Source organism: Lutra lutra, chromosome 12 (genome assembly GCF_902655055.1).
Source record: "Lutra lutra chromosome 12, mLutLut1.2, whole genome shotgun sequence".
NCBI lineage: Eukaryota > Metazoa > Chordata > Mammalia > Carnivora > Mustelidae > Lutra > Lutra lutra.
Genome location: NC_062289.1, coordinates 93,093,435 through 93,105,891, shown reverse-complemented (window position 1 = coordinate 93,105,891; position 12,457 = coordinate 93,093,435). Strand labels below are relative to the sequence as shown.

Below are 12,457 nucleotides of genomic sequence, written 5' to 3'. Positions count from 1 at the left end.
GGGAAGCTTTGCAGTTGGCTCTCCTTAGCTTCCCCTCCTGACTCACTGGTTCAAAGGAGCTCAGTTTTACGGGCTCCTTAGCAGCCTTCCAAATGCTACGTGCAGAATGGGTGGGTCAAGGGAATGTCCCTCAGCTGCAGCTGCCCCGTCACTCACCCCAGAGTACCACGAGGATGTGACCATTTTCAGTGAGTGCTGATATGAGATAAAGACTGAAAAAGCACTGTGCTGAGTAAACCTCTGAAGAGTTCCAGTCTCTTCTCCAAAAGACGGAAAGAAAATCAAAGCTTCCTCCAAGTGCACGTCCTATTACCTTTACAAAGCTTTATTGAAACCTGTACGTCAAGGTGACAATAATTCAGTTTGGAAAACAGTAACAAAAAAAGGGTATCCCAGACTCAGGTTTACCAAATAAATACTGGAAACCAGGGAGCTCGTTCCTCCATCTCCCAGCAGGAACGCAGGGTATAACAACAGCTTCTGCGGACTTGGGGACAGAAACCTGTGCTAATGGGCACATCTGCAGCAACTCCCTGGAAACCACGCCGAGTGTAAAGAGGTTTGCTTTGGTCCAAAGGATGTCTTCCCGACACAAATTTAAAAGGCCGCTGAGAAGTTCTAAATTCCTTCCAGAATAAGCAAGAGCAAGTGCTACTGCCTTCGCTGCTAAGTAGAGATGGAGGGCCTGAGCAAGGCGGCCAGGCTGGGGTAGGGTGCTTCTCCAAAGTTTTCACGGTAACACGGTCACCTTGTTACGATTAGAATAAAAAGCTGGACAACACTCCAGTTAACAGTGGTCAGTCCTCAGATCATCTGGCTTAATGGAGAAATATGGCAGTGATTTTCAGTCTGTTCTGAAAACAGATTATTGCTGAATACAGTTCACATCATCTATATTCTGGTTGGGGTGGTTTTAAAATTGCCCTAAGGCCATAGAATCAGCCACCTCTGGTTTAAAACAAAAGTACTTACTGCACATAAGCATAAGAAACAATTGTCAATCTTCACCTGGAAATCAGACAGGTTCTAATTTCTATAGAAATTATACCTCCCTGGAGCAGAGAACAGGAGACAACCTATTGCTTTGATTTCAGAGGACCAGTTGTTGCTGTCAGCTCCAGGCCTCGAGAGGGACAAGGGGATGGCCTCAAAGACACTTATGATTAGATATTTTGTGTGGCCTCAGTCCCGGTTTCCTGGGTTTTACCAGCAAAGTGGCTGGGCTTCATTTTTGGCTTAAGAAGCATCTCCACGACCAGCTCAGAGGATGTCTGTTCAGAATTGCACCTGTCCTCATGCACCGTGGTGTGGGGGCCCCAGACCTTCTGTGTCCCCTCACTCTGTTCTCCACTCCGGTGAGCCCTGAGGCTCATAGCCACTGGGGGCCAAGAGGACTGGTCCATACAGAGGCGCTGTGGGAGCTGCCACGCCTGGAACAAACCTTCAAGCAGGACTACGGCGGGTATGAAATGTCTTGTAAAGAGCGTGAAATGAAAAATTTACAGTCCGTTCCCTCTAGTGGAAAGCATGCACGCGTGGAGGCTGGGGGTGCACACTGTTCCCTGGGGACCACCGCCGGCTCCCAGCTCTTCATATGGGCTTGTATAACAAGGTGGTGACATACTTTTTCTTGTAACGGTGGGTCGCGCTGAGCACCATCACTCCATCCTGAGGAAGAGGGTGGAAATTATCAAAGGCAGGACTAAGTCAAGGGCTCAAACTTTAGTGTGTGTGTGTGTGTTCGAGAATCTTCAAAGGGACTTAATAAAGAGAGTCCTGTTCTGCCTTCAGAACTGGAGCCTGTGGGTCTGCATAAGGGCCCAGAGGCTGGTAAGTACTCCAGGTAAGTACTTAGGTAAGTACTCCAGGTAATTTTGTTGCTAGGGGGCCTCAGAGTACACCGAGAAACACAGCTCTACCAGCGACAAACATGTCATTACCTTGATAGAGAGTGCGTAAAGGTGGTTCAACATGACGTGGTTGGGCTCAGGGAGCAAAGCCGGATCACACTGTGGGGTAACAAAAGCAGACGGTGAGCATTTAGGGTTTGGAAATGAAGAAGGTTCCCCCTTTATTTCACAGCAGTGGGTATCCAAAGGAAAGAAGCAGGCTCTCATGCCCCTTTCTGCTTAAGCTGGGCAGTGAAAGGCTCATCTAAGAGGACCGATGAGGTCAGGGGGGTCATGCCTCCTTGCTTCAACTAAGGGCAGCTCCCTGTATGCCTACTGGATGCACTGGTGTGTGTCTTGGTCAGGCTCTACCTTGGCCTCTAAAGTGTGGGTCAAGGCTCTGTCCTCTTATAGAAAGGGAGGCAGGAAGAAAGAGCTGTCCACTGAGTGCATTTTTAGAGAAAGCAGCAAGATAAATCTGTACTAAACATGCCCGAGCAGTGGACTGCAAGCTTCTGTCTATATTCAGGAGCACAAAGAATGAAATGGATAATGGGGAGGCGGGGGGGAGAGTGGTGTCTCCGGGGACTGAGCCATGGCTGCTGTGGGGGGCTGCGCGCACACACCTGGGTCGGCTCTGCAGCGCAGTGCACGTGTACCCGCTTGTACATGGCCTCCAGAGAGTGTCATGCTCACTTCATCACCTCAGAAACATGTGAATTTTAGGGGGTGGCTTGGACAAAGCACAAGAACAACCAGATTCTTGGGAATTAGGGCCGTGCTGCACATATCTACTTTAACGGAATGGAAAATTAACAAGGTAATAATGGGGTGCTCTTCAGGATCCAGGAGATTATACACTTCTTTTTATGTGTAATATCAGGGAAAATGTAGGTTACCCAGATTCCCGAAATTTGATCCAGGAGCACTGATGTTTTTGAAAACGATGTGGTGATTTCGATTAGATTCTAAAACGTGGGGCCAGAGGAGGATTTCCATTCAGTAGCTTACTGAGAAGGGACAGCTCTTTATTTCATCATGATTTACAAGAGGTAGGGCCGAGACAGGAGTGAGACACAGGAAGACAAGCTCAGAAAGGCTCTGTGTGATGGGAAACCAGCACCCACACTTGGGGAACATCTTGCTCGTAGCCCATTTCCACAGCGCGGGGGGGGGGGGGGGGGGTCCCCCAGCAGTTAACACCGATGGGCAACCCGGAGACCTTTTTATCAACTGCTTTCCAAGAGGTGGTCAGAAAGGGGAGCCTTGGAACACGAACATGGAGGACGGTGCTGGCAGACACCTGTGTACTCACAGAAATCCCCGTGTCCTTGTTTAGGATGACCTGAAGCAGGTGTGGAGGGAGAATGGGTGGGGCTTTAAACCGTTCTTCTGGTTTTGAGACATAGGGCTCCTGATGGTAGGGTCCTGGTGGGGAGCTGGACAGCTCTGTTGGGACATGATGACAGGATATTTACATTGAAAATTATGAGTTTTAGAAGCAGTCTTGTTGAATTTGTGGCATCATCTAGTTTTCCTTGTCCCCTCAATAAAGATTTCAATTCCCTTGAAGAATATACAAGCCCCCCTGGGTGAAGAGTAGAGGCAATGAGAAAACCCTTCTGAAATCTGGGGGACTGGCGTTAACATTGAGCAGCGAGCTCAGATGCCCTGGCAGCAGACTGTTGTGGCGGCGAAGCTTGTGATTCCGGGTCAGACTAACAAGGAGGCCGCTCACAGAAACCCAACCCGCCACGCCCCTGCAGAATAATGCTTCTTGCCTTGAGCTGGGCTGACAAATACCGCAAAGAAGCTCAGGGCTTCAAGTGAGGCTTAAGCAGCCAAGCCAAAGGTCTGAGCACCACCAGCAGAATAAAAAAGATAAAGCAGCCTGTGTACACAGACTGGGTGGCAGAAACAGGTTACACAAGGCACGGGCACATTTCAAAACTAAAACCAAAAATAAAAAATTGAAAACCTGATCTCTACAGGTCCTCTGACTCCACACTCAGGTTCCTCTCAAACTCTTGCTTGAGTGTCTCGATTACACAGATATGTTAAGAAGCTTCTAGAAGGGCAGTGTTTCATAAGATTAGAGACAGCTCACTTAGCAATGCTGGGCCAGCTGGAAGGGACTGAGAGGTTGTTCAAAGGACACCTGGGGCGGGTTCTGGTCGCCTGACCCTCAGGGCCATCCAGAATAAACCTGATGCACTCTGGCTCTGCCAGTTCCCTTGATGTCATTTTCTAGGGTACAGCTCCCTTCACACGACCCAACCAGGGGACAGTAGGAAACAGAAAAGCATTAAGTGCAGAAAACTGAGTCATTAGGAGTAAAGATGTATTTTAAGAAAGTATCTAAATACGACATCCACACAGAGCCTGATGCTGGTTTGCTGGCAGTGAGGGGGCAGTGTTCTTTCCCCAGGTGGTCTATGCTGCAGAAACTTGAATAAAAGCTTTGGTATGTGGCCTCATGTTACAGTTACAGTAACAAGGGGATATTTGGGCATTTTCTCCATCCCCTAATTCCCACCTATTGAAAAAAGGAATAAATGACTGCTCGAAAAGATTAGCTAGCTAGCTAGAGACAATGCTATTTTTGGATTTCCAATTCCTGCTCGACAAGCTGGCTTTTCAGCCACAGCAAGCCCGCCATGGTCGATTTACCGCTGTGCTTCCTGAACTGATAAAGAGTAAGAGATCCCGGTGGCAGAAGCCCCAGGCCCAGCCAGGTAACAACAAAGAATCATCCTGTAAATGGAACTGAACCCATCGTGTTAGATTATCAGGTACAATCCAGGGCAATCTTTTTGCTGCCTCCCACAGGGGTCTAGGAATTATTTAAGCCCCTGCGAGAAGGGGCAGTGAAGCTGGCACGGACACTTTAGATTACAACACACCACTGCCTCTGAATTCCACGTATTATGTTTCTTCCTGTGGATTTGGATGGAAAGCAATTTACTGAAAGCTCGATGACTGGCTGACTCTTGGGAGATGGTAAAGTTGTATGAGGCTGGTACTGAGCAGGTCACACAGTTAGCCTGTTCCCTGTGATGAGCCTCCGTCTCCCCCAGAGGGATTCTGAGAAGGTGCTAATACACCCCATGAAGTCACGGAGGTGTCCGATTATCACCTGTCAGGCTGCAGCTCTTTAGGCGGGCACCCCGAGCGGGTCGGGAGTGGGAGGGAGCCGGCAGGCTTTCCCTGGGCTAGCTCATCACCAAGCCAACACAACTCTCCAGGGCCTCATGGGCCCTGCCCCGGGCACGAGATCAAGCTCTGGCTCTGTCTCCACGGTCTGCTCTCTGCAGCTAAGCAAACCTGCCGAATACTGAAGATGACCAAAAAAATGACTTCCAGCTCCCTTGGGGCTGGATTTCAACCACCTGACCTGACAGAGTTAGGAATTACTTTTGTGGCTCCTGAGGGAGCTACAGACACCCACCCGACTGGGCATCAGCTTGAGCTCAAGAGTGAGAGGCAAGAGAAGGAAGAGGATTTCTGGACTGCATGGCCCCCACCTGCACACACGTGGTATAAAATAACTGTGTTCATACCAGACACATCGGAGCACTTTTGGGAATCCACCATTAAAGCATCAAATACTTCAAAGTCAGTTTTCTTCACTTGAATGATGTTGTTAACTGTGCCAAGCTGGCTGGTTACTATTGGCTGGGAAGAGACAGACAGGCAGAAATCATAATGTGGAAGGTCTCTGGAGTTATTCTTTAGAAAATTTAGACTTCCTGGCTGGAAGGTCTCATCTCCGGGCTAGCCAATCTGCTCCTCTCCGTCAAGTCTGCCCGTACATCTGACAACCGGCACTGCTATCTAGCTCAGCCACACACACAGGGACTTTTACCGGCGGGACAAAGGGACCTGGCCCAATTGATAAGGGAAAGTGGTCTGGTTGGATTGTGCAGGCGGGCAGAGGACCAAGGGCGGGTGGAAGAGTACCTCAGAAGGGTCGTGTGTCCACTGACCATCCACAAAGAACTTGTACTGATGCTCTCCTTCAGGCAGGTCCAGGATGGCTACGAAGTTATTGTGGCTGCAATGAAAAAGGAAACGGGATTTTAGTTGGGTGAGCTGCCCTTCTAAGTTTACCGATAAAATCTGCCATCAAACAAAACCCGATCTTTCCCTGTGAAACCAAGAGTCCAGCTGCGGAGGAATAAATTCTTTTAACCACTTGTGACAAGTCAGGAGAATGATCCCAATCTAGAAAAGCTGTAAGGAAGCAGCAATGCAAGGGGTTTCCTGGAGGACTCACGTTGCTAAGTACAGGAATAACCCGCCTTCCCACCATCAAAAGACCCATAATCGGGCACGTGTCTTTTCAGCTTGCATGCAAAACACCTCTTGCTGAGGAGGACAGCAGCTCCAGGTAAAACTGAAGTTTTAGTCTTTGTCGATCTGCCTTGGGCAGGAGATGGGACTCATTCCAAAGGATCCAGATAGGTCTCTAAAGAAACCTGCTTCCCTACTAAGACAAGATTCCAGGAAAGCTCTCGGTTTTGTTCCTCAGACTTAAAAGGACTTGTAACTATGCTGTTTCCCTGCTATTCTGACATCAGCCCTGGGAAAGCACGTGGTCTGGGACAAGATTCAGGCCTGACCCAGCAGGGGACAATCTCTCCCTCTGTTTCATCAAGAACACTCACTAGTGAAGATGCTTTCTCAGGGACAGCTTGAGAAGGAAGTCCATGCTAGGATTCCTGATCACACGTTTTACTACGGTCTTGCTAATGACACCTACAGAACAGGTACCTTCCAAACAAAAGTAATACACAGAGAGGCAAAGTCAGAAGGAACCTCAGAGATGATCTGTCCAAAATTCCCTTCTTACAGATAGAAACACTGGGACTCAGGTGTCACCAAGAGGTTAGCCCAGCCAATGCGGACTCAAATCCTGGTCTTGAAGATTCCCAGCCCAGGGCTCTCTCTCCACTGCACGGGGAATAGATTTCTTTCTGCAGGAGGAGTCCTGCCTAAGCAAACACACAGCTGCATACCTGAAGTCAAAGATGTCCAGGAAATACTTGTTACTGAGAAATATTTTCTTCTAAGTGTGCTCTGAACCTAGAGACTAACTGGGTGTGAGATGGGAACCCAGTGAATTATTAAGCAAAATTATTTTCCATTCAGCATCCATTTTTTTTTACTATTATTTTTTAAGATTTTATTTATTTATTTGTCAGAGAGAGATCACAAGTAGGCAGAGAGGCAGGCAGAGAGAGAGGGGGAAGCAGGCTCCCCGCTGAGCAGAGAGCCCGAGGCGGGGCTCGAACCCAGGACCCTGAGATCATGACCTGAGCCGAAGGCAGAGGCTTTAACCCACGGAGCCACCCAGGCGCCCCTCAGCGTCCATTTTATAAAAACATCCTTTTCTACTCCCCATTTAGAAACCACAGAATCCCTGGATTAAGACAAGTAAGTGAATGCTGTCCAGGCAGTTACCTTCTTGTGAGGGGAAGTTTACTCCAGTTGTTGAAGGACCCAGATAAGTAAACTTCCTTTCCGCCCCCAGTCCATCGAAACACTGTTGGCCGAGCCTGCGCAGGGGCTTTATCATTCACTTCCAGATCATGCTGCCAAGCCAGGAATTCTTCCTTTTCTGGAGCCTAGAAATGGAACAGTTTACTCAGGGACAGGAAGCCATTCGCGAGCTCCCTACAATGGCCAGTCACCCTGAAGTAGATGATTCATCCTAAAGAGGCAGCGATTACTACCTACGTTCATACTCAAGTTCATTAACTTAATGGCTGGGCCTTTGTTCCTCCACTTGGAAAACAGAGATAACAAAACGAACTATTTCTTAGCGTTGCTGTGAAAGACTGAGAGGGCCCATGTAGACTGCTCTGCATGCTGTCTGACACATACTACTTAATAATTATTAGCTGTTAATACTGTTGCTATTAAAGAGATCTACACCAAAAATTTTTAGTAGAAACTACAGAACTCGCTTGCAAGCAGGTGCAAGGACTTCAAGACCAGATAGATAAATGTCATTTTCTCCCCTTAATTCACAAGATTTGAAGTATACGGACATTTGTTAAAGATAATTCCAGAGCTGTCAACTTGAAAACGCACAAATCCAGATTCTGAGGGAAAAAAGTATCTGAAGTGCTGTCCAGGCACTGGGAAGAAAAAGACACAGAATGACCCTCCGTATGGCAAATAATAGCTTCCAAGCACGGGAAGTGATGTGTATCTGAGGTATTCCAAATTAGGAGAGAAATAAACACATGCAATTCTAGGGGAAATATATGTGCTTTTGGATCTTTTACTTATTTCCTAGCCAAAGATGTTAAAAGAACAGGAGCTGGAGGCTGGGGGAGACCTTTAAAGGTATCAATGAATGAGCTTCTAAGACCTTCATTTCAAATACTGACCAGTTTGTCTTTTTTTTTTTTTTTTTAAGACTATTTATTTGAGAGAGAGAGAGCACAAGCAGGGAGGAAGGAGAGAGGGGGAGAGAGGCAGACTCCCTGCTAAGTGGGGACCCTGACATGGGATTTGACCGGGACCCTGGGATTCATGACCTGAGCCAAAGGCAGACGCTTAGCTGACTGCGCCATCCAGGCACCCTGACCGGAGTTTATCTTAAATGATGCCTGCTTTCTTTAAGACTGAACAAGATCTAGAGATCAAAGAATAATAGACTGGAAGCACTTGCCACTGAGAAGGTGATAACTAACCACAGTCAAACTGGTCAATTAGTGTAGCTAAAATAATCCATGACTTTTTGGGGAGTATAGGGCATTCAATCCAGTGTCTCTGCTCCATCATTTCAGTAACTTCTGAGGAAGTGATAATGGACACTATTTAAAATCATTGTCCCCAGATCCCTGTATGCTAACCATCTCTTGTAGGAATTTTGGAACAGCAACAGAACAGACACTTCTGGAAGAGAGTAGTTTGGTTTTTATGGTGTCTTAAATAGCTGTCTTGGGCCACAATTACTTCTGGGGGAAAGGATACCAAGTCACCCGGGAAACAGGATTCCAAAGTTCACTTTGCACACAGGTCCTCAGGAATGCAACAAATTCAGAAAGCAAGTGCATATCCCAGGACATAAGCCTCAGTAAAAGACTCTTTAGTTAGACCTAAAGCCAAGATCCAAGTGAGGATTTAAGATCATAATGTGATCACCAAGCCCAACATCTGAGAAAATATATGAGTGAAGGTGGAATGAGTTGCCAGGCAATTAGCCTAATGGGCAATGATGAGTAATACACAGGTACAAACAGAGAATATGTTGGGCTGGGAGACACCTTGATTTTTCCCAAACCTACTCTGTTGCACTGTCCTTAAAGGATCAGGTCTTCCTTTCTTTCTTAGGATCTACCACAACACTTATCAGCAGCCAGAACCACTAAGTGGTTCTGGACACCAGGTGTGGGCCCTGGAGCTGGAAACACAAAACCCCATCAGGTAGCTAAAGGGTATATGGCTGAAGCAGGAACCAAGACTTATCTGCAAGGTTTTTTTTGTTTTTTTTTAAAGATTTTATTTATTTATTTGACAGAGAGAGACACAGCGAGAGAGGGAACACAAGGAGTGGGAGAGGGAGACGCAGGCTTCCCGCTGAGCAGGGAGTCCCACGCCAGGCTCAGGCAGACACTTAACGACTGAGCCACACAGGCGCCCCAAGACTTATCTTCAAAGTTTTGATGAATTAAAGCAGACTACGGTAGGATCTCCAAATATGGCCTGCAAAAATGTTTGCTTTGGTCTCTTTTAAATCTGAAGCCATATTTACACAATAGGAGAGAAAACGTGAGTAGCACCTGGCTGCCCCCCTTTCAGACTGACACTTCGCTCACCCCCTGACCTCCAAAAGCGGATTGAGTTTTCTACGTTTGCTCTTAAGTAGCCTGGTGAACCAAAAGTTTCAGTTAGAATGAAACACCTCCGGAAACAGCAGTCGGCTGTGTAACTCTCCTTTCTGCTTACACACGTGCTCTGAGTTATCTCCAAAATCGACAACAAACTGCAAAGCCAGATCCTACAAGAAGTGTCAGTCTTCGTAAAGGTGAGGAAAAATTTCTCAAAGCAGTGAAACTAACTATACCTACGAGGAGAGCAGAGGCTGAGGCTCACCTGCAGCTAGCTCAACGATCTTAAGTAATTAAGAATTTGAAACGCTGTCCCAGAGCTGCTTTCGCCTTAATGATGTTAAACGAAATCAGTTCCTCCTCCCTCGGGGTGACTTTCTCATCGGTAATTAGACACAGGTTCCTGGATTACCAAGAGGGCTCTTACAGGACCATCTGGCTTTTTAAGTGCACGGAGTTACGGATCACTTCCTTCCCACTTACGCTGAGTTTTAGAGGGGATGTGGCGGGGGATCTGGGAGAGGTCTCCTCCCCTCAACAACAGTCAAGGGGAGCCGGATTCCCCCACCCCCTCACCTTGATTTCCTCGGAGTGGAACAGGTCGGCGTCCTCGGGGCTGTCCATCAAGATCTTGGGCCTGTCCCCGTCCTTGGTGCCCCCCGAGCTGTCCCTCCGCGGCGTCTTGTGGCCGCCATGCCGCTCCAGCGCTGCCCGCTCGCTGCTCGTGTTGCCCATGGCCGGGGTCTGCGGGGACACCTGCAAGCCGGACGGTGCTTCGCTCCAGGAAAGGGGCAGGGGACTACGGCAACCGGCGGGTCACAAGGACCCCGGGAAGGAGTCGGAGCCCTGAGTGCCACTCCCCTCGGGCGAGGGGTCCGGGCCGGTAGCCGGTCCGAGGCGGGCGAGAAGGATCAGACCTGTTACCCAACCGCACTTAGCCCGAGAAGCCGGAATATAAGCCGACACTTTCCCAACAACTCCCCCACCTCTTAGCAACTTCCGCTTCCGGCGCGTCTGCGAGTCAGTCGGGATCCGGGGTGGGGGCGGCGGGGGCGGCCGGCGAAGCGCATTAGTCTAATTCGACCTCAGTTCCGCTTCCGGTCCAGATTGGCGCGGTCGGCGGTCCCTGAGGAGGCCTCCGCCGGCCTGGGAGCGTGCAGTCGCAGTCGGCTGCTACGACCGGACCCAGGCCAGGCCGCTGACGGCCGACAGGGGGCGTGCCAGCGCGCGGGCTGTCTGGGCCCCTCTCCCCGCGCTGGAATGAGTGATGCCATTAACTATTTTAGCTATCTTTGCCCACTTCCGCTTGGTTCCGTACTCAACAGCCAAAGAGCTCCTTTAAAGTGCTGATCTAATTAAGAGACTCATCCTATTAAAGCCTGTTAATGCGCTAGCTCCCACGCTTTTGAGTGCCTTAGAGGCACCGACCGCATAAAATGCACAGTCCCTGGCCCTAATCCCTGGAAATTATGATTCCGAAGCTCTGTGGAGTGGGGTCTGCATTTTAATAAGCACTCCAGGTGATTCTGATGCAAGTAATCTTGCAGGTATTTGAGGAAATGGCAGACCGTAAGAGTTCTGGAAACTTTTCACTAGCATTGGGGGTATAAAATGCTGGAGTTATTAGTGTATTTTTTTTTTAAAAATTGAGCGCACAGCCTTTTGATAGATAATTTTGTAAGGCATTTTATAATCACTTTGGGCACATCATTCTGTATGACATTATTTAACTTATTAGCGTTTGTCACTTATTGTGGCCAGTTCTTTAGCAAGAACTGTGTACACACTGTGGTCCTAAAATATTCTAATTTTGCTGTCAGTCTCTGTTGTGGGTTTTTTTTTTTTTTTTTTGGTGGTGGTGGGACTTTTTTGTTCTTGTTTTTTGTGTTTTGTTTCATGCATATCTCAAAATGCTTTGTATTTGCTGGGCCAGCTCATGCATTTTGTCTACTGAGCCAACATTTATTTGATACCTACAAAGTGCCAGGCATTTGCCAAGTAAGTTGAAGACAGATGACTGACAAATGGTTTCCTGGAGGGGATTTGGTAGTATCTATCAAAATAAAAAATGCACCTACATTTTAGTGCACAATTTTACTTCCAGGGAGCTTCTGCAGAAATATACGCATACCAATTATATGGATGTGTGTTCATTTGCAGCAGGGTCTCTCATGCCGTATTACATTAATTCTAAGATGCACTTTTTAAAAAATACATATTTTATTTCACATTTTAATCTCTCTGAAACTAGGTGCTTCTAACAATCAATGGAATCTTAGATTTGATGAAATAAGGCATGAAAAACCACAAATGTTTAAAACCCGTGTCAACAGAATGACAAAATGAATTAAATAGATTCATTTTATAGAATACTGAGCAACTTTAAAAAAAGGAGGAAATAGAATTCTGTGGGTAACTATGGAGAAGTGTCTGTGACATTCCAAATCCCAAAGTAAGTGGCAGAAGTCTAGAGGATAAGAGCATGAGCCCTGAAGTCAGTCTGCCTGGGTTTAAATTCTGGCTTTACCACATTTGTAACTACCACTTTGGCTTTCTCTTTTGTGAAACAGGAAATAAAATAACACCGACTTTATAGGCTTGTTTTGTGAATTAATTGAGAACATGCACGGAAAGTGCTTAGCATAGCACCTGACTCAGTAAACATTCAACAAACGTATTTATTGGCATCATTATTCTTGTGAATGGAAAGTTCTGGAAATATAT

General features: G+C 47.4%; 1 protein-coding gene across 1 annotated transcript; it reads right to left on the bottom strand.

Moving 5' to 3' along the window:
* Positions 1-313: 313 nt before the first annotated feature.
* On the bottom strand, positions 314-10,745 carry PRKAB1 (protein kinase AMP-activated non-catalytic subunit beta 1). The gene is made up of 7 exons (XM_047696802.1): positions 10,310-10,745; positions 7,353-7,516; positions 5,850-5,943; positions 5,450-5,564; positions 3,205-3,338; positions 1,941-2,009; positions 314-1,668 (listed from the first exon to the last, which is right to left on the bottom strand). The coding sequence occupies exons 1-7, from the start codon at positions 10,466-10,468 to the stop codon at positions 1,591-1,593; spliced, it is 813 nt and encodes a 270-aa protein (XP_047552758.1). The 5' UTR covers positions 10,469-10,745; the 3' UTR covers positions 314-1,590.
* Between the last annotated feature and the right edge of the window lie 1,712 nt (positions 10,746-12,457).